The following is a 20,748-nucleotide window of genomic DNA, read 5'->3' on the forward strand; positions in this document are numbered from 1 at the left end:
CGGTGCCCAGCTCTTGTGCGTGTGTGTCTGTGTTTTGGTTTTTTTTTTTTTTTTTTTTTTTTTTTTTTTTTTTTAGCAAGTTTTAATTTATAAAATGAAAAATCAAGCAGCAGTCCTTGTGCTCAGTATGTACAATTGTCTACTAAAGGACAACTCAACTGAAGCAGTTTGTACTTGGAGATCTGGCAAGTTATTCTTTCTGCACAAAATCATGTGGAATTCTTTTTTTGGGGGGGGGGGGTCCAGTTGTGGGGCCTGAACTCTGGGCCTGGGCGCTGTCCCTCAGCTCTTCAGCTCAAGGCTAGCACTCTACCACTTGAGCCACAGCGCCACTTCCGGCTTTTTTATTTTTGCTTATGTGGTGCTGAGGAATCGAACCCAGGGCCTCATGCATGCAAGGCAAGCACTCTACCACTGAGCCACCTTCCCAGCCCTTGAATTCATTTTATATCAGAAGAAAGACTAGCCCAGGCATCTGTGACTTACGCTGTAGTGCTAGCTATTCAAAAGGGCTCAGATCTGAGGGTCAAGGTTCAAAGCCAGCAAGTGCAGAAAAATCTGGAGACTATTCTCTCCAATGAGCCAATAAAAAGCCAGAAGTTGGGGTGTGGCTCAAGTGGTAGAGTAACACCGTTGAGGGAAAAACATGAAGCCCTGAGTTCAAGCCTCAGGATTGGCACAAAAACAAAAAAGATAACAATCCTGAAGGGTGTTGGTTGCTCACGCCTGTAATCCTAGCTACTTAGGAGGCTGAGTCAGCCAGGCAGGAAAATGCATGAGACTCTTATTTCCAATTAACCACCAAAAAAGCTGGAAGTGGAGCTGTGGTTCACATTGTTAAGAATGCTGGCCTTGAGCACAAAAGCTCAGGGATAGTGTTCAGGCCCCAAGTTCAAGCCTCAGGACACACATGCACGCGCGCGCACGCACGCGTGCACACACACACACATACACACATACACAGAGTTGACCTTTCATAATCTCAAATGAGAGGTTAAGTTAATTAACTTCATACATAAGAGAAAACTCAAAATAGGACATTTATATTCCGTTTACCATATTTCAGGGTACTATCTAACTCACAGATTTTTTTTTTTTGGGTCCGGTCATGGGGCCTGAACTCTGGGCCTGAGCGCTGACCCTCAGCTCTTCAGCTCAAGGCTAGCACTCTACCACTTGAGCCACAGCACCACTTCCGGCTTTTTTCTTTTTGCTTATGTGATGCTGAGGAATTGAACCCAGGGCCTCAGGCATGCAAGGCAAGCGCTTTACCACTGAGCCAACTTCCCAGCCCCTAACTCACAGAGTTATAAACCAATAGAATTCTTAACAGTTGCAAAAGGGAGAAGTTTAATCTAATCATGCCATAATTTAAATCTCATCAAGTCTCCTTTCTTCTTTGGAATAGCTGAAACAGAAAAGGAAGCAGCAGAGCACTTAGATTTGGCTGGTGTGTCTTCTCGGCCCAGAGCTTCACAGGGGACCGGCCCCTTCCAGCTATCTCCACCTTCTCCAGACTCCAGAAAGAAATCCCGAGGGATCATGAGACTTTTTGGAAAGTAAGTGCAGTGAGTCTCACACGTTATTCAAATGGGAAGAGGAATGGGCAGATAGGCACCAAATTAGAAGATTTTGTGTTTCTCTTTTGAGAGAACTTGGGGATTCCCTAATTGATTGGACTTCAAGTCAGTGTTTCTTCAAATGTTAAGGTGTTTTTTTTCTGATACAGAATTAGTGCCACATGAGGCTGGGAAGGTGGCTCAGTGGTAGAGCATTTGCCTTGCATGCATGAGGCCCTGGGTTCCATTCCTCAGCACCACATAAGTAAAAAGAAAGCCAGAAGTGGAGCTGTGGCTCAAGTGGTAGAGTGCTAGCCTTGAGCTGAGGAGCTGAGGGACAGCGCCCAGGCCCAGAGTTAAGGCCCCACGACCGGACCCAAAAAAAAAAAAAAAAAAAAAAAAGACTTAGTGCCACGTGATTTTATCTGGAAAGAATAGCCACTAGCTGGGTGCTGGTGGCTCACACCTGTAATCCTAGCTATTTAGGAGGCTGAGATCTGAGAATAATGGAGTTCAAACCTCAGGACCAACACCAGAAAAAAAAAAAGCACTGCCAGACATTTGAATGTAAACAGTATGTCTAACATAAAAAGAAAAGTAGTTCAAGTGTACCCACCAGTTAAAAAGATTTTTTATTAACTGTGAAGTCTAAATTGTCCTTGTGTAATTCTTGGCTCCATGAGTTATATCTTCTTCAGACTTAAGAGAAGCCAATCAACTACCTTCAATCCAGATGACTTATCTGAGCCTGAGTTCAAAAGAGGAGGGACCCGAGCGACTGCAGGCCCCCGACTCGGGTGGTCTCGAGATTTGGGACAGTCCAACAGGTAAGAACAGCTGAGTGAGTGGACTTTAGTATCTTTTGTTCATTTGTTTGTTTGATTGATTGGTTGATTATGCCAGTACTTGCACTCAATGGTTAAACCCAAAGCTTTGTGGTCCCCCTTGGATTTGTTGTTCATGGCTGGCAAGCTATCACTTGTACCACACTATCATTTCTTGCATTTTTTGCTAGTTAATTGGAGATGAGTCTCACTGGATTTTTCTTAGCAGCCGGGATTACTGGTGTGAGCCACAGCCTCCTAAGTAGCTGGGATTACAAGCATTGCCACCAGCATCTGGCTTGGACTCTGGTGTCTATATCCCAGTTGTCAAGGCCTTGCAAACAACTCTGTGTTAGTCTTGTGGCTGGGTTAACTACTGGGTGCTGGTAAGTTCAAAGCTCCAGTACCAGCACAAAATGGGAAAAAAGTACATGCTAACTTGTGGCTCAGTAGTGAAGCTCTTTGCTAACATGCATGGGGTCCCCTCTCCAGCACAAGAAAAAACAACAGTATAATCTAGAATCACGTTGCGTAGATTTCATTTCTCACATTATCCCTTTCTGCCAGCCGGGTAGGCAGCCTTGAGCAGTGACTGTACTGCAATCTTCCTGTCATAATACTGATAAGGACTGCCTAAACCCAAAAGGTCATTCCAGAGACTGAGTTAATATGTGCTAAATATCTGGCAAATAGTAACCATTGCCTAAACATTAGAGATTGAATCTTTGAAAGCCAGTAGAGGTATGCTATCAGAATTCTTAGACCTATCAAGAGTAGATAATGATTTATCTATTAAGGCACCTAGAACTTTCCTTAACTGCCTTGAGGGCGCCTGGAGTATAAGAACATAGAAGGGAGGAGTTGGTACACACATCTTTCAAGCATTGATGACCAATCTTTTAAGATAATGAGTAGACTAGAAACCTTTTAAACTCAGGCCCTCCCACATAGGCACTTCACTGGTAAGGAGGGAGCTCTGTGGCCTTCTTCAAACACCAAATGGTGTCATTTGCCATATGTGGCCTTTAAATATAGTAAAGGACTTCCTTGTAATATTTAAAAAATAAAATGCTGGGAGCTTGTGGGCCATGATTGTAATCCCAGCTACTAAGGAGGCCTGAGGACCCAATTTGAAGCCAGTTGGAACAGAAGTATCTATGGGACTCTGAGTTAACCAACAAAAAGCCAAGGGTAAAAGTGTGACTCAAGAGGTAGAGTGACAGCCTTGAGTGAAAAAGTAAAGAGAAAGTTCAAGCCCCCGTACTGGCACATACATATGTTCATCTTCACCCTTTTTTCTTTTTTTCTTTTTCTTTTTTTTTTTTTTGTCCGTCGTGGGGCTTGAACTCTGGGCCTGGGCGCTGTCCCTCAGCTCTTCAGCTCAAGGCGAGCACTCTATCACTTGAGCTACAGCGCCACTTCCGGTTTTCTGGTGGTTTATTGGAGATAGGAGTCCCACAGTCTTTTCTGCCCAGGCTGGCAGTTCACCCTTTTTTCAAACAGGAACATTATTTGTATGGCTAGGTAAAAAGAAAATAGGTATTTTGTTTTGATTTCTCTTTCCTTCCTGAGGTGAGGGCATTGTGTCTTGCTCTCATCTTGTGCTGGCTAGAGAGAAACCACAATTCTGCCAAAGTTAACTCAAATTAGATTTAGTTATTTTTTTCAGTAATACTTGAGTATTACCTGTTTGGGAATGTATTCTTCAAACAACAGGGTTTCAGGTTAATGACTTGTAGTAGTTCAAATTGGTGTTCTTCTGTAGAATATATTCTTTTATTGAGTGTGTGTGTTGGGGAGGGAGGGAGTGCTGGTTCTGGGGCTTGAACTCAGGGCCTTGCACTTTTGACTTTTTTGCACAAGTCTGGCACATCACTTGAGCCACAGCTCCACTTCTAGCTGTTTTTGCTATTTAATTGGGTATAACAACTGTTCAAAGTACACAGTTGGAGTTGATTTCTTTCTCATGCAGTTGTCATTTTCCTATAGTAACTTGGATATGCCATTTGCCAAGTGGACCAAGGAGCAAGTTTGTAATTGGCTGGTGGAACAAGGTCTGGGGTCTTACCTGAATTCTGGCAAGCACTGGATCACCTCTGGCCAAACACTTCTGCAGGCTTCCCCACAGGATCTGGAGAAGGTAATCTTCTCTTGTTTACAAAACACTTGAGAGAAGGAGAATACAAATGTAGGATTGTTTCTTATGGTACAGAAAAGGCTGGTTAGAGCCTAGGTGACTTCTCCTGATGAAGTTGGGATTCAAGCTTCAAGACCAGAAGGAACAAAAACAGAAGTTTTAGTTTTCAAGTATTTCATGATTTCTTATTTCATCTCATAAACTTAAAAGGAAGGGTTTTGCTGGGCACTGATGCCTCACACACCTATAATCCTAGCTACCAAGGAGGCTGAGAGCTGAGGATTGTAGTTCAAAGCCACCCTGGGCAACAAAATCCAAGAGATTCTTACCTCCAATTAATGACTAGAAAACCAGACATGAAACTGTAGCTCAAAAGTGGTAGAGCACTAGCCTGGAGCAAAAATGCTCAGGGACAGCGCCCAGGCCTGAATTCAAGCACCATTACTGATTGGGGGGGAGCCCAGGCCTGAATTCAAGCCCCATTACTGATTGGGTGGGGAGCAGGGCCTCCTCTTGATGCTTTTTTTTTTTTTTCCCCTGTGACCCAGATTTGAACTTAAGGTCTTATTCTTACTTGGCTGGTTCTCTATCAATTGAACCATGCTTCCAGCCATAATTTTTTTGGTATTGATACTGGAGTTTAAACTCAGGGCCTGGTTGCTTTTTCACTCAAAGCAAGCATTCTACCACTTGAATCACACAGCTTCACTTCTGGCTTTTTGCTGGTTAATTGAAGATAACTCTTGGATTTGTCTGCCCTGGCTGGCTTTGAAACACTGTTCTCAGATCTTAATGTCCTGAACAGCTAGGATTATAGGTGTAAGCCACCAGCACCTGGCTTTGTCTTGATTGATGATTTTTGTTTTTTTTTAATTAAATGGTTCTTTAAGCCAGAATTGTTGGCTTATGTAATTATATGTCCATGATAATAAGCCTTAAGTTTACACATCTCAAAACCATTGGGGGCCTTATTGCTGACTTACCATCTATGTGCCATATATAATTCAGTAACAGCAACAGAAAAACAAAAAAGCCTCATTTGCCAAGCACTGGTGGCTCATGCCTATAATCCTAGTTAACTCAAGAGGCTGAGATCTAAAGATTGTGGTTTGAAGCCAGCCTGGGGAAGGAAAAGCTGTAAGACTTATCTCCAACTAACTACTCAGAAAATGCTGGAAATAGCACTTTGCTCAAGTGGTAGGGCATTAGCCTTGAGCAAAAGAAGCTCAGGGATAGCACCGAGGCCCTAAGTTCAAGCTCCACAAAATTCCTTATATATTTTGTGTCCCAATTATTTAATACTTTGTACAGGATAAGGGTGAAATTGTTATTGCTACATTTACTGTCTTACAAAGAGAATGAGTCAGTAGAGAATTTCTAACACACACTAATTGTGGTAGTCTTGACTCTTGAGAATCCTCTTATTCAACAAGTTTTCACTAGCCTTGGTTAATATTATTAGATCTTAGTGTGATGCAGAATGTGGTCTTGTGTACATGCATGTGTGTGCATGTGTGTGTGTGTGCTCACATACACTCTGATACTAGCGCTTGAACTCAGGACCTTTAACTCTCACTTAGCTTTTTCCACACAAGGCTACTTGAGCCATACCTTCACTTCTGGCTTTTTGTTGATTCATTGGTGATAGGAGTCCCACCCACATATTTTTCTAGCATGGTTGCCTTAGACCCTGGATCCTCATAGCTCAGCTTCCTGATTAGTGACAGGGATGTGAGCTACCAGTGCTTAGCATCAGAATCTGGTCTTCAATGATGCTTCATCTAGGGGAATCAGCATCCTTTGCCAGTGAACACAGTGCATATAAACAAGAATGAAAAGATTGATCTTTCTGCTGATGGTTTCAGGAACTTGGAATTAAGCATTCACTTCATAGGAAGAAACTGCAGCTGGCTTTGCAGGCCCTAGGATCCGAAGAAGAAACGAACCATGGAAAGTTGGATTTCAACTGGGTCACTAGTAAGAGGTTTTTATGCTTAAAAGAATATTGCTGCTTTTTTTTTTTTTCCTTTTCAGTCACCAAAACAGATATTCTGTGGAACTGGTTTCTGTCTTTCAGGATGGCTTGATGATATTGGCCTCCCCCAGTACAAGACTCAGTTTGATGAAGGACGTGTGGATGGCCGAATGCTACACTACATGACTGTTGTAAGTGATTGTCAGTCTGGATCTGGAGGACTAATACTTTTTTCTCTGAGAAGAATGTAAATAGGGAATTGCCTCCAGAGTGGGGGGCTTCCGCCTATAACCCTAGCTAGATCTCAGGAAACTGACATCTGAGGATCATGGTTCAAAGCCAGCCTGGACAGACAAATCCAAGACTCTTAGTCTTCAACGAACTACTGAAAGAATGGAAGTGTAGCTATGGCTTAAGTAGTAGAATATTGGGCTTGAGGAAAAAAAGCTAAGGGACAGCACCCAGGCCTGAGTTCAAGTGTAAGTACTGGCACACACACACACAAAAAGAATAATAAAAAATAGAAATAATATATAAAGAATAAGGGAGAATATTTTCCTGTTAAGTCCACATCAGATAGCTTGGTGATTGCAATAGCTTTGGGGTAATTTGAAACTTTAAATTATGCAGAACCTAATTTAAACAGGGCTTTCTGGGCTGGGAAGGTGGCTCAGTGGTAGAGCGCTTGCCTTGCATGCATGAGGCCCTGAGTTCCATTCCTCAGCACCACATAAGCAGAAAAAAAAAGCTGGAAGTGGCGCTGTGGCTCAAGTGGTAGAGTGCTAGCCTTGAGCTGAAGAGCTGAGGGACAGCGCCTAGGCCCAGAGTTCAGGCCCCACAACCGGACCCAAAAAAACAAAACAACTAAGCTTTCCCAAAGGTTGATTTTTATGTATAACTACAAGATAAATATTGGAGAGAACACTCTCATGAGTAAATTTATGGTATGTGAATAATATCTCATAAAGATAGTTGTTTGCTTTTTTTCTTTATGAGGTGCTGGAGGTTAACCCAGGCCCTCATACAGGATAGGCCAACAATCTACTACTTGAGACCTGTCTCTAGCCCTTTTATATTTTACTTTTGAGTAAATGCAGCCTTCTTCAAGGCTGGCTTCAAACTCAAAATCTTCCTGCTGCTTTTTTTGTTGTTGTTGGTGGTGGTGGTGGTCATGGGACTTGAACTCTGGGCCTGGGTGCTGTCCCTCAGTTCTTCAGCTCAAGGCTAACGTTCTACCACTTGGGCCACTGCGCCACTTCCGGTTTTCTGATGGTTTATTGGAGATAAGAGTTTCAGTGAAAGACTTTTCTGCCCAGGCTGGCTTTGAACTGCGATCCTCAGATTTCAACCTCCTGAGTAGCTAGGATTACAGGTGTGAGCCACTGGCACCAGCTTGTTTTTTTTTTTTTTTAATCAGTCCTGGGGCTTGAACTCAGGGACTGGACACTGTACCTATGCTTTTTTGCTCAAAGCTAGCATTCTACCACGGTAGCCACAGCTCCACTTTTCAGTTTTTTGGTGCTTGACTGGAAGGAAGGAAGAGTCTCATGGACTCTCCTGCGTTGGCTGGATCTCAGCCTCCTGATAGCCAGGATTGCAGTTGAGCCACCAGTGCACAGCCACATCTGCCTCTTTGAGTAGCTGGAATTACAGGTATTAAACACCTTTCCTGGCTTCATTAAGATCTTTCAAAGACAGAATATGGAGTTTTAAAGCTCTCCTGGATTCTATATTAAGTGTTTCTATGCAGTGACCATAGAAACTGCAAAGGGCTACCAGAGACTTTTCCTTTCTTTTCCTGGAAAACTTACTGAAACATTTCCCACTTTAACCCAATTGTAGTGGGCAGGAGTTACTAGGACAGAGTTGTTGCACAAGATGGATGGCTCACACCTTTAATCCTAGCTACTCAGGAAGCTGAGATCTGAGGATTGTGATTCAGAGCCAGTTCAGGCAAAAAAAATCAGAAATTCCAATTAACTAGCAAAAAGCTGGAAGTGGAAATGTAGCTCAAGTGTTATGGTGCCAGCCTTAAGTGAAAAAGCTAGCTAGCTAGATGGATGGGTGGATAGTTTAATGGATTTTTTTTTTCAATTATCACTGAACCAAAGCCCTTACCTTGGCAGGAATATGGTGTAAGCTTGTATAAATAAAACTGTACTATGTTGCTTGTTTAATCGTCTAAAGTCTTTTAGCATTTTACTTATATTAATATTCAACTCCACTAACTTTGAGTTAGTGCTATTATTCTTTTTTAATCTTTAAGTAGCTGTATATGGATTTTCTCTTCCAGCTTATGAGTACAATGCATCTTGGTCAATGTGTCACCTCTTTCATTGTTCTCCATCTCTCTCAATCCCACTCCTCCCCTCTAGTTCCCTGGTAACATTTTCACATATGTACATTGAGTATTATGACTGTGTTCACCTACCATCCTCTCTCCATTTGTCTGTCTTCCTCCCTGTCATTTGAAGGGGAATGGAGAAACCTGGAAAAATTATGGTAAGTGGTGTAACTAAGGCTCAGAGAGACAAAGTACACATTTTATCTCATATGAAAGTCAATCTAAATTATAAACATACATGAAAACATATACAGGGCCATATGCATATGTATCCTACACATTGACTAAAGGATGGTATACTCAGGGGGATCCCAATGGTGGAATTCCTCAGCACTACTAACTGTTTAACAAAATGAATACCAGGAAGCTGAAACAGATTTTGTTGTGGGGCAAGTAGAGTGCTATTATTCTTCAATAGGAAAGAAAAGAATCTAGAGATTGGGTGACTTAACCAAGTGTCTTTGAGCAGTGAGAAATATAAAGCCCCAGAGGCCTGACTGAGGGCTGTTTGGAATCCTTTCCATGGCTGCCTGGTATATGCCAGTAACACTTGAGAGTCTGTTCTAGAAATTTAACTGATTCAGGTTTAAAATCTCAAGGAACAGATACATAGCTTTCAAGGGTAAAAGTAATGATAAATTGCCTTGGAAATTTTTGTCTTTTAAGTTCTAAGTTACAAGAGCTTTTTTTGTGTGTGCTGGTACTGGGGTGGGACTCAGGGCTGCAGTTCTTGCTTGCCTTTTTCTGCTGTAAGCTGGTGCTCTACCACTTGAGCCACAGTCCACTTCTGGCTTTTTGCTGGTTCATTGGAGATAAGAGTCTCACAAACTTTCTTGTCCAAGCTAGCTTTGAATTATGATCCTCAGATTTCAGCCCCCTGAGTAGCCAGGATTAGAAGCACATGAGCCCCTAGGTCATGGCCCTTAAAACATCTTGTTTAAATGAATTATCCCAAATTGTATTGCAGACAACAACACAAAAAAAGTTCTTAGTGCTGGGCACTGGTGGCTCACGCCTGTAATCCTAGCTACTCAGGAGGCTGAGATCTGAGGATCGCGGTTCAAAGCCAGCCCGGACAGGAGAGACCGTGAGACTCCTATCTCCAATAAAAATCACCAGAAAACCAGAAGTGGTGCTGTAGCTCAAGTGGTAGAGCGCTCAACTTGAGCTGAAGAGCTGAGGGACAGCGCCCAGGCCCAGAGTTCAAGCCCCACGACCGACCAAAAAAAAAAAAAAAAGTTCTTAGTAAAAGCCTGATCAAAAATATGAAGTAGGCTGGGAAGGTGGCTCAGTGGTAGAGTGCTTGCCTTGCATGCATGAGGCCCTGGGTTCGATTCCTCAGCACCACATAAGCAAAAAGAAAAAAGCCGGAAGTGGTGCTGTGGCTCAAGTGGTAGAGCGCTAGTCTTGAGCTGAAGAGCTGAGTGACAGCGCCCAAGCCCAGGGTTCAGGCCCCACGACCAGACCCAAAAAAAAAAAAAAACAATGAAGTATGGGCTGGGAATGTGCCTTAGTGGTACAGTGCTTGCCTAGCATGCACGAAACCCTGGGTTAGATTGTACTACCACATAAACAGATAAAGCTGAAGGTGGTGCTATGGCTCATGTTGATAAAACTCTAGCCTTGAGCAAAAGTAGCTTTAGGGACAATGCCCAGGCCCTGAGGTCAAGCCCAAGGACTGGCAAAAAAGAAAAAAAATGAAGTAAATAGCTCAGTAGTTTACTTAACTATTTGTGTATGTATACTAATCCTAAGGCTTGAACTCAGGATTTGCTCAAGTCTAGCTCTGAGCTGCAGCTCTACTTCCTGCTTTTTTGCTGGTTCTTTGGAGATAAGAGTCTCTTGAACTTCATTACCTGGTCTGGCTTCGAACCATAATCCTCAGATCTCAGCTCCCTGAGTAACTAGGATTACAGGTGTGGGCCACTGGCACCTGGCAAGTATTTTATTGTCCCTATTAATTTCTCAGTTATAAAAAAGATATCATAGCTTTATAAGATGATAATATTAGGGAAAGCTGGGTAAAAAGCATACAGAAGTTTTCTACTATAATATCTAGCAACTTTAAGCCTGAAATTATTTGAAGGTAGCTTTTTAAAAAATACAGAAGTGCCAGGCACTGGTGGCTCATGCCTGTAATCCTAGCTACTCAGGAGGCTGAGATTTGAGGATCGCAGTTCAAAGCCAGCCTGGGCAGGAAAAGTCTGTGAGACTGTAATCTCCAATTAAACACAAGAAAACTGGAAGTGTGCTATGGCTCAAGTGGTAGAGTGCTAGCCTTTAGCTGAAGAGCTGAGGAACAGTGCCCAGGCCCAGAGTTCAAGCCCCATGACAAAAAAAAAAAAAAAAAACACAAAACAGAAGCAATAACTGAGTGCTGGTGGCTTACACCTATAATAGTAGCTACTCAGGCAGCTGTGATTTGAGGATCCAGGTACAAAACCAGCAGGCAGATAAATCTGAGAGACTCTTATCTCCAGTTAACCAGAAAAAAAACAGAAGTGGAGCTATAGTTCAGATGGTAGAATGCCAGCTATGAGTAAAACATCAAGACATCAAGTGAGAGGATGGGGCCCTGAGTGCAAGTTCAGTGTACACACACACACACACAACACACACACGCGCGCACACACACACACCACACACACACACACCACACACACCTGACCAAAAACAATTTGTTGTAAGATCTTAGTTTTAAGAAATAATTTAGAGGGGCTGGGAAGTTGGCTCAGTGGTAGAGCGCTTGCCTTGCATGCATGAGGCCCTGGGTTCGATTCCTCAGCACCACATAAGCAGGGGGGAAAAAAGCCGGAAGTTGTGCTGTGGCTCAAGTGGTAGAGCGCTAGCCTTGAGCTGAAGAGCTGAGAGACAGCGCCCAGGCCCAGAGTTCAGGCCCCACAACCGGACCAAAATAAAAGAAATAATTTAGAAGCCAGGCGCCGGTGGCTCACACCTGTAATCCTAGCTACTCAGGAGGCTGAGATCTGAGGATTGAGGTTCAAAGCCAGCCCGGGCAGGAAAGTCCGTGAGACTCTTATCTCCAATAAACCACTAGAAAACCAAAAGTGGTGCTGTGGCTCAAGTGGTAGAGCGCTTGCCTTGAGTTGAAGAGCGCAGGGACAGCTCCCAAGCCCAGAGTTCAAGCCCCATGACCGCCAAAAAGATAATAATAATAATAATTTAGAGAAAATTCAGGAAACTATTTTTGCTTAAGGAGATAACATACCATCTAACTTTTTAAATCTTAGAAATATTTTATATTAGATTAATGTTCTCTACTTCCTCTTTCTCACTTTCATAAAATATTTGTTATCAGTAGATTGTGCCTAAAATAAGTGTTCTGTATTTATTTTCAGGGTGTGTTTGAAAGTAGACTGGTTCTTATACTGACTGTGTGTGTCAGCTTCTGAATGATTGCTTTGGTGTGCCTGTCACATTACAAATATCAATGTTGGGGCTGGGAAGGTGGCTCAGTGGTAGAGCGCTTGCCTTGCATGCCTGAGGTCCTGGGTTCAATTCCTCAGCACCACATAAGCAAAAAGAAAAAAGCCAGAAGTGGCGCTGTGGCTCAAGTGGTAGAGCGCTAGCCTTGAGCTGAAGAGCTGAGGGACAGCGCCCAGAGCCAGAGTTCAGGCCCCACGACTGGACCAGAAAACAAAACAAAACAAATAACAATGTTGAAGGCATTGACCGTTGACATTATCATATTTATAATTCCTTTTTTCTTCTCCCTCCTTTTTTTTCTTCTGTGGTAGTACTAATGCTTGAACTCAGAGCTTTATACTCTTGTTTAGCTTTTTCACTCATGGCTAGTGCTCTACTTGAGCCATAAGAGCTCTACTTTCAGCTTTTTGCTGGTTAATTGCAGATAAGAGTCTCATAAGCTTTTCTGCCAGGGATTGGTTTGAATTTTGATCCTTAGATCTCAGACTTCTGAGTAGCTATGATTACAGGTAGTAGCCATTAGCACCTGGTCACAGATGTATTTTGTGACCCAGCAAGTTCTTTTCAATAGAATTTTAGAGCACTAAGATTCTATTATCCAGTCAGAGCCTCAGGTACAGAAGGGAAGAATTGACAGTCATCATTGTAATGCACAACATTAATTTGGGGACAGTCCCCACAGGAGATTTTGTTCATAATAGGAAAAGGAGTTCTGTCATTAAATAATACCTTTAAAAATCACTGAGAAGGTCTTGTGGGTCTATTGACTTGTTTTGTTTTGTTTGGCCAGTACTAAGGTTTGAATTCAGTGCCTCACTCATATTTAACTTACTTGCTCAGATGGTACTCTACCACTTGAACTACACCACAAGTCCTATTTTTTTTCTCTGGTTAACTGGAAACAGTCTCATGGACTTTTCTGCTTGGATTGGCTTTGATCTGCAATCCTCAGATATCAGCTTCCTGAATAGCTAGGATTATAAACATGAGCAATTGATGCCCTTTGAGAGGCATACTGATTTAAATGGTTCTCCTAAGTTCATTCCAGTTTTCTGTGATTTCCCTAGGGAGATCTTTCTAGCATGGCCCAATCCATTGAGTATTTCCTTTTGTTCTCTTTTGCAGGATGACTTGCTGTCTTTGAAGGTTGTGAGTGTCCTGCATCATCTCAGTATCAAGAGGGCCATCCAAGTCCTAAGGATCAATAACTTTGAGCCAAACTGTCTCCGGAGGCGGCCGTCTGATGAGGTAGTGTGTCTGATAGGTGTTGCTGCATATGCATGTCCATACATGTGACTTCTGGATCTGCAAGAGTGAGGCCTATTTCCTCTTGGGTTTTGTCATGAAATTCTCAATTTGTCATGAAAGTCTCAATTTACTACTTGTTTTTGTGGTCCTATGTCCCTTCTTTCCTTAGGACAGGTCTGCTTGTAACTAGAACAAACTGAAATGGTCTTCATTTGTGCTACTTCCTTTTCATAGGTATATTCCTCCTGCCTCCTTACTTTTCACAGTTGAATATCACTATAGAGACTTGGCTTTTCTTTTTCATACTATTGTATAAAGAAGCACAGTGGGCCATAGTGACTGAAAAGGCAGACAAATCTGAGAAACTCTTATCTCCGATTAACCAGCTGAAAGACAGAAGTGGCTCAAGTGGTAGTGTGCCCACATTAGTCAGAAAAGACAAGTGAACGCACAAGGCTCTGAGTCTAGCACACACTAGAAAAAAGGAAGGAAGTTTAGTCGTGCCAGTGACTTCTGCCTATAGCTATTCAGGAGGCTGAGATCTGAGGATCGTGGCTTGAAGTCACTCAAGAGGCTGCAATCTAAGGATTGCAGTTCAATCTAGCCCAGGCAATAAAGTCCAGCCAGAAGTGGAACTGTGGCTCAAGTGATAATTGCAAAACGTTGAGCACCTAAGCTGAGACAGTGCTCAGGCTCTGAGTTCAAGACTCCAGGCTGGCACCAAAAAAGGCGGGGGGGAGGGGATGTAGAAGTGAAGTAAGCTAGGCCCAAAGAAACATAGGTCCCATGGTTTCCCTTATTTGCAATAACTAGTATATGTCTAGGACAAGCAGAAAAGGTCAAAAGCTATGTACATATGACCAGATAAGATGATGCTAAGTGAAATGAACCCCAAGATAGGGACATAAGAAGTTCTATCATTCTTGCTGTTGTTTTTAATGTACTTATAATGTACTATGTGATTTTTTGTTTGTTTGTTTCTTTTGTATGTTCTTCCCCCATAGTATAGCCCCTGTTTTCACTGTATTTGATTCCAGTGCCCTGCATCTTGTATATACCTTTTTTCTAATTTGGGGAGGGGAAGGGAAATAACAAAATGCTGAAATAAGGATACGGGTTGATCCATTGTAACAATGAGAAGAACAAGACAATATGTTGAAAACTTTGGTGGGGTGGGGGGAATAGTAGGGGAAAAACAAAGGAGGGGGTAACAATGCTTAATAGGAAATGTACTCATTACCTTACTCATGTAACTCCTCCAAACAGTATCTTTACAATAAAAAAATACATATTAAAAAAGGAATTTGAAATGAAAAAAAGAAGAAAATAAAAGGAAGTATAATATTTGAGTATAAATTCTGTCAGAGAATTCAGGGTGCAGATAGAAGGGAAAACTGGGAGTGAGGGAAGAGGTAACATTGTCCAAAAAGAAATGTACTCTTTACTTGACTTAAGTAATTGTGACCTCTCTGTACATCACCTTTATAATAATGATTTAAAAAAATTAAAGAGAATTCAAGTAGTGTGCTAGTGGCTCATGCATGTAATCCTAGCTTAAGAGGCTGAGATCTGAGGTTCAACGCCAACCTGGGCAGGAAAGTCCATCAGATTCATCTCTAATTAACCACCCGGCAGAGTGCTAGCCTTGAGCACAAAAAGCTCAGGGACAGTGCCTAGGACCTGAGTTCAAGCCCCATAATTGACACCCCCCCCCAAATAAAAAGAATTCAAATTAGAATTCTTATTCTGTCCCACCAAACATTTCATGGGCTATTGTGTGATGATGTTCTAGGCCTGTTAGAGCACATGTGCATGGTTAATACTGAAGTTCATGTCACCGTCAGCTGAAGCTTGTGGCATCTGTTGTTGCAGAATAGCATCTCCCCTCCCGAAGTGCAGCAGTGGACAAATCACCGGGTGATGGAATGGCTGCGCTCTGTGGACTTGGCAGAATACGCCCCTAACCTCAGGGGTAGCGGTGTCCATGGTGGTCTTATGGTAAATTTAACCCTTATTTTGTTTCTCTAGTCTAATGTGTTAGGGTATTACAAAGTTGGGGGTTCCTAATCTGAAATCTGAACGGCTTCAAAATTTGGAAATCTTGCCAGGTGCTGGTGGTTCATGCCTGTAATCCTAGCTAATCAGGAAGCTGAGATCTGAGAATCACAGTTTGAAGCCAGCCTAAGCAGGGAAGTCCATGAATCTCTAACCAGCAAAGAAAAGGAAATGGAAGTGTGGCTCAAGTGGTAGGGTGCCAGCTGTAAAAGCCAACAACACAAGGCCCTGACTTCAAGCTCCAGTACCCCTCTCCCACAAATTCAAAAAAGGAAGCAAAAACCAAAATGCATAGCACTTTAGATAAGGGGTACTCTTCTTTTTCCATTTGCCTGTCATAATCCTTAATTCAAGTTTCACAACCTTCTGCATTATTTCTAGTGACTTTTGGTTTCAGGGTATTTTTATTTCTACTGTGGAAATAAAATTTTAGATTACTTTCAAGCACTAATTAAAGATAAAAGCCATAACTACTGGGTGCTGGCTGGTGGCTTAGAAATCCTGTAATCCTAGCTACTCAGGAGGCTGAGATCTAAAGAGCAAGGTCTGAAGCAAGATGAGGCAGGAAAGAGATTCTAGCAAAATGCAAACATACATAAACTATGAAAGCTTTTAACAATATTCATTTTTATCACAGGTTCTCGAACCTCGCTTTAACGTGGAAACCATGGCTCAGTTACTGAACATCCCCCCTAATAAGACCTTGTTGAGAAGACATTTGGCCACTCATTTCAACCTCCTGATTGGCTCTGAGGCCCAGCACCAGAAGCGAGACGCCATGGAGTTACCAGATTATGTACTTTTGACTGCCACTGCCAAAGTGAAGGTTGGTTCAAACTTGTACTTTATAATGCTTGTGGGAAGTTTACAAAGGCTTTTAAAGATATATCTAGCTTTAAAAAACAATTGAGAGCGCAACACTAGTGGCTCAAGCCTGTAGTCCCAGCTTCTCCAGAGGCTGAGATCCAAGGATCAAGATTGGAATCCAACCCAAGCAGTCAAATCCAAAAGACTCTTATCTCCATTTGACTAGCAAAAAGCCAGAAGTGAAGTTGTGGCTAAAGTAGTAGATTGCCAGCCTTGAACAAAAAGGCCAAAGTGAAGTGCAAGGCTCTGAGTTTAAGCCCTAATACCAGCACAAAGAGAAAATAATTTTTTCTCCAAGAGTGGGAATTCTTTTACCCAGTCACTAAGTCAGTTATGGAAGTCGAACAGGCAAATAAAATAGTCATAGCCTTACCCATAATAAATAAGAACCATGTTTTTCTGCTGAGCTTATATAGAAAAACTTTGCTACATTGGATTTGGCTCTGAAAAACCCTACTGTGTTAAATCCTTTTTAATGGACTTGGTGTACCTTGCTTATCCAGTTAGTGAGAGTGGATAAGAGGAATATGGTTCATCTTCTACAAGAGCACAGAGTGGGAATGGCCAGTTGGTAGGGATTTTCTTTTTTTTTTCTTTTTTCTTTTTATTGTAAAAATACCATATAGAGGGATTACAATTACATGGGCAAGATAACGAGTACATTTCTTATCAAGCATTGTTGCCTCCTCCTTTGTTTCCCCTTCCCATAACTTCCCATCTCCTACCATCTCCCCCCCCCCCCCAACTTGGAAGGGATTTTCTAGAGGGACAGGACATGGTCCACTTGCTGATCCAGTGGGCCACAGTAAAATTCTAGAGGACAGTTCATATGATACCTCAAGTAGTCTAGAGCAGTCATTGCTTCTGTCTTTTAGAGTTTCCATCTGAGAGGGAAGAAAGGGGAACTGTTACTAGGTAACAGAAAATGATGGACATAACATGTCAGACAGCATGTAGTACATCATGGTGCCTTGGGCTGTTACTCAAATACTTCTTCCCATGGTGGCTCGGGCTCTTGCTCATAATGGCCTTTTTTTCCCCCTTTCCCAGCTTGAACTCAGGGCCTGGGCACTGTCCCTAAGCTCTTTTGTTCAAGACCAGCACTCTATCACTTGAGCCATAGCACCACTTCCAGCTCTTTCTGAGTAGTTTATTGGAGATAAGCATCTCACAGACTTTCCTGCCCTGGCTGGCTTCAAATTGCCTCTTCCTGAGTAGCTAGGATTGCAGTAGTGAGCCACTAGCACTCAACTATAATGACCTTTCTTTTTAATGACCCTTCTTTTTTCCCACAATGCTTCAGGCTCCTGTTTGCCCCAGGTTGGTAGTGAGGCAGTCCCTGGTGTGTTATTGGCCTTGACCAATCTGACTTACTTCCATGCTTCTACCCTGTGGTAGGGACCAATGAGGGATCCAGGTTCCTGCGTGGACCCTCATGCTCATTCATGTCCTAGGATAGAAGGAGAATTAATAAACATAAAGGCTACTTTCCTGGGGAATTCCTTGGACTCCAGCCCCTGAGACACCCTTTATGGAGAGTCTATACTTCCACTTTTAATAAACTTATTACTTTACTACAAAAAGAAAAATTCATCTTCTGAGATTCATGGCACTGTTGACATGGCTCTGGTGCCTTTTTTTTTTTTAAGTGCTGGTCCTGGGATTTGAACTCAGGGATTAGGCATTGCTCCTGAACTTTTGTGCTGAAGGCTAGCACTTTACCACTTGAGCCACAGTTCTATTTCTAATTGGGTTTTTTGTTGTTGTTGTGGTTGTTTATTTTTTTGTGGCCAGGGGCCAGCGGGGCATTGATAGTAGTTGGAGAAGAGAGTCTCACAGACTTTCCTGCCAGGTTGGCTTTGAACCATGATCGTCATAACTCAGTCTTCTAGTCACTAGAATTACACACATGAGCCACTAGCACCTGGCTTCTGGTGCTCTTTTTGTTATTGATATAACCACGTGGTTGCTTTTCTCTCTGAGGTGGGATGGGCAATTTAACTACACCTGTTCTCAGGCCCCTGTCCTGTGAATTTTATCAAATTCCTGATTCTCTTTGTTTGCATTTCAAGCCAAAGAAACTGACCTTCAGCAATTTTGGCAATCTGAGAAAGAAAAAGCAGGAAGATGGAGAAGAATATGTTTGTCCAATGGACCTGGGACAGGCATCAGGCAATGCCTCTAACCAGGCCTGTAATACTGACCTGGACCTACACTTGTATGATGAGGATGATTTGGACCGGCTAGAGCAGGTAAATAAGACACTGCACAATGCTTTTCAGCTGCACAGATGCTGAAAGGGAAATTTTCACCTAATACCTAAAACCCTCTTGTTTCCATTTCACATAACATCTATTAACCAGGATATATGTTCTTCAAATGCCTACAAACACTTGGAGTTGCTTACTTCATTCTATCTACCTATGATCTTCATTCTATTATCACAGCATATAGTTTATATTCATGTTTGCTGACCACATTGTAGAGGTAAGAAAACAGCATAATTGTGTTCTATTGCTCCTGCCCCATTCAGTGTCATTCATGTCAATTCTGCTTAGTTTTCATGAGATAATGGATATGAATAGGTACAGTGTGATTTGCTCTCTGCAGATGGAAGATTCTGAAGGGACAGTAAGACAGATCGGTGCATTCTCTGAAGGCATCAACAATCTCACAGTAAGTTTGTAAGACACAGGTGAATGACTGGAAATGTGACTCTAATGATCACTGCTAAAATCACTCCAAAGAACTACATGGCATGGGTTACTGGTGGATCCCACCTACAATCCTAGCTACTTAGTTGGCTGGGGTTTGAGGATCAGAGTTCAAAGACAGCCTAGGAAGGAAAGTCCATGCATGAATGAGTAAATACTTAAAAAAAAAAAAAACTGCACAAGACTAGGTGTTGGTGGCTCACACCTTAGCTACCTAGGTTAAAGTCTGGATAGGAAAGTGTGTGAGACTCTTAACTCCAATTAATCAGTAAAAATCCAGACGTGGAGCTGTAGCTCAAGGGATAGAGTGCCAGCCTTCAGTGAAAAAGCCAAGTGAAAGGATGAGGTACTGAACTCAGTCCTCCCCAAAATAAGTAAATTATCCTAAAGAACTTCATGGGGAGAGGCACTAGTGGCTCACTACTCAGTTCCCAGCTACTCAAGAGGATGAGATCTGAAGATCATAGTTCAAAGCTCCCCTCCCTAGGAAAGACCCACACACATACCCTGAGACTCTTATTTCCAATTAACCAGCAAAAAGACAGAAGTGGAGGTATAGCTCAAGTGGTAGAGTTACAGCCTTGAATAAATGACACCAAATAAGTGTGTAAAGGCCCTGAACTCAAGCCCCAGTACTGGCACATGAGTGAATGAATGAATAAATATATAAATAAATATATATATATATATATATATATATATATATATATATATATATATATATATATATATATATATAATTGCCTGGGTGTTAGAGGATGAGTGATGCTGTCTGAGCACAGCGTGTGTCTCTGGTAACCATCTGCTTCCCCCTAGTATATGCTGAAGGAAGACGACATGTTTAAGGACTTCGCTGCCTGCTCCCCTAGTGCCAGCATTACTGATGAGGACTCCAATGTCTGATGTCGCCCCAGAGTCATTTCCTCTTTCTTCCACTTAAGTGTTCAGATGCAGCACCAAGTGACACATTGTATATTGTTCATGGTTCAAGTTTCACATCTACAGGTGGAAATGAAAAACAGGGGACCTGGGCCTATTTTGAAGATGCCATGGAAAACAAGACACAGGCGAATAGGAGCATAATTGTTTTCACTCTATTTAATGTAAAAAAAAAAAAAATCTGTATCTGTGAAATATCCCGTGTAAAGTAGTGCATTTAAGGTGAGCGTTTCTACTCTCTGGCATGGAGGTGTGGGGAGAAGACATAAGCATGTGTGACTGTATGTGCCTGCCAAATTACAAGGGCTCTGCCATTTGTCTCTTACTGGCTTATTTTTATATATTTTTCTAAATGTATATATACCGTGCATAGAAACTAAATCTTTTATTTGTGACCTAAGGAAGATAATGAAAGGATCATATGAAAACAAAAGCAAAAGGCAAGGATCTAAATTTTCATATGCCAGCAGTTCCTGAGGAGGGCAGGTGATCTTTTCTTTCTCCACAGCTGTATTGTCACAGCCATGGTCCTCCAGACTCAGTATACATGAAATCTACTTCTCTGATAACAGATTAAATTAATGATAGTTTATAAGAGCTTTGCCCTAAAAAAAAAAAAAAAAAAAAAAGAATTTTGGC

The 20,748-nt window shown here is 42.1% G+C and overlaps 1 protein-coding gene across 7 annotated transcripts in view; it reads left to right on the plus strand.

The window, feature by feature from the left end:
- Nucleotides 1-20,748, plus strand: part of Ppfibp1 (PPFIA binding protein 1) — a 132,264-nt gene extending 111,516 nt beyond the window's left edge. For all 7 annotated transcript variants that reach the window (XM_070038057.1, XM_070038056.1, XM_070038055.1 and 4 more), the window contains 11 exons: nucleotides 1,409-1,559; nucleotides 2,258-2,386; nucleotides 4,373-4,523; nucleotides 6,386-6,497; nucleotides 6,598-6,686; nucleotides 13,412-13,534; nucleotides 15,407-15,532; nucleotides 16,227-16,415; nucleotides 18,529-18,708; nucleotides 19,067-19,132; nucleotides 19,987-20,748. In XM_070038057.1, the coding sequence (XP_069894158.1) occupies nucleotides 1,409-1,559; nucleotides 2,258-2,386; nucleotides 4,373-4,523; nucleotides 6,386-6,497; nucleotides 6,598-6,686; nucleotides 13,412-13,534; nucleotides 15,407-15,532; nucleotides 16,227-16,415; nucleotides 18,529-18,708; nucleotides 19,067-19,132; nucleotides 19,987-20,073 (1,403 nt within the window). In that variant the 3' untranslated portion in view covers nucleotides 20,074-20,748. The remainder of the gene's footprint in view (nucleotides 1-1,408; nucleotides 1,560-2,257; nucleotides 2,387-4,372; nucleotides 4,524-6,385; nucleotides 6,498-6,597; nucleotides 6,687-13,411; nucleotides 13,535-15,406; nucleotides 15,533-16,226; nucleotides 16,416-18,528; nucleotides 18,709-19,066; nucleotides 19,133-19,986) is intronic.

This window comes from Dipodomys merriami, unplaced genomic scaffold (assembly GCF_024711535.1).
Source record: "Dipodomys merriami isolate MVZ:Mamm:240054 unplaced genomic scaffold, mDipMer1.0.p SCAF_10, whole genome shotgun sequence".
NCBI lineage: Eukaryota > Metazoa > Chordata > Mammalia > Rodentia > Heteromyidae > Dipodomys > Dipodomys merriami.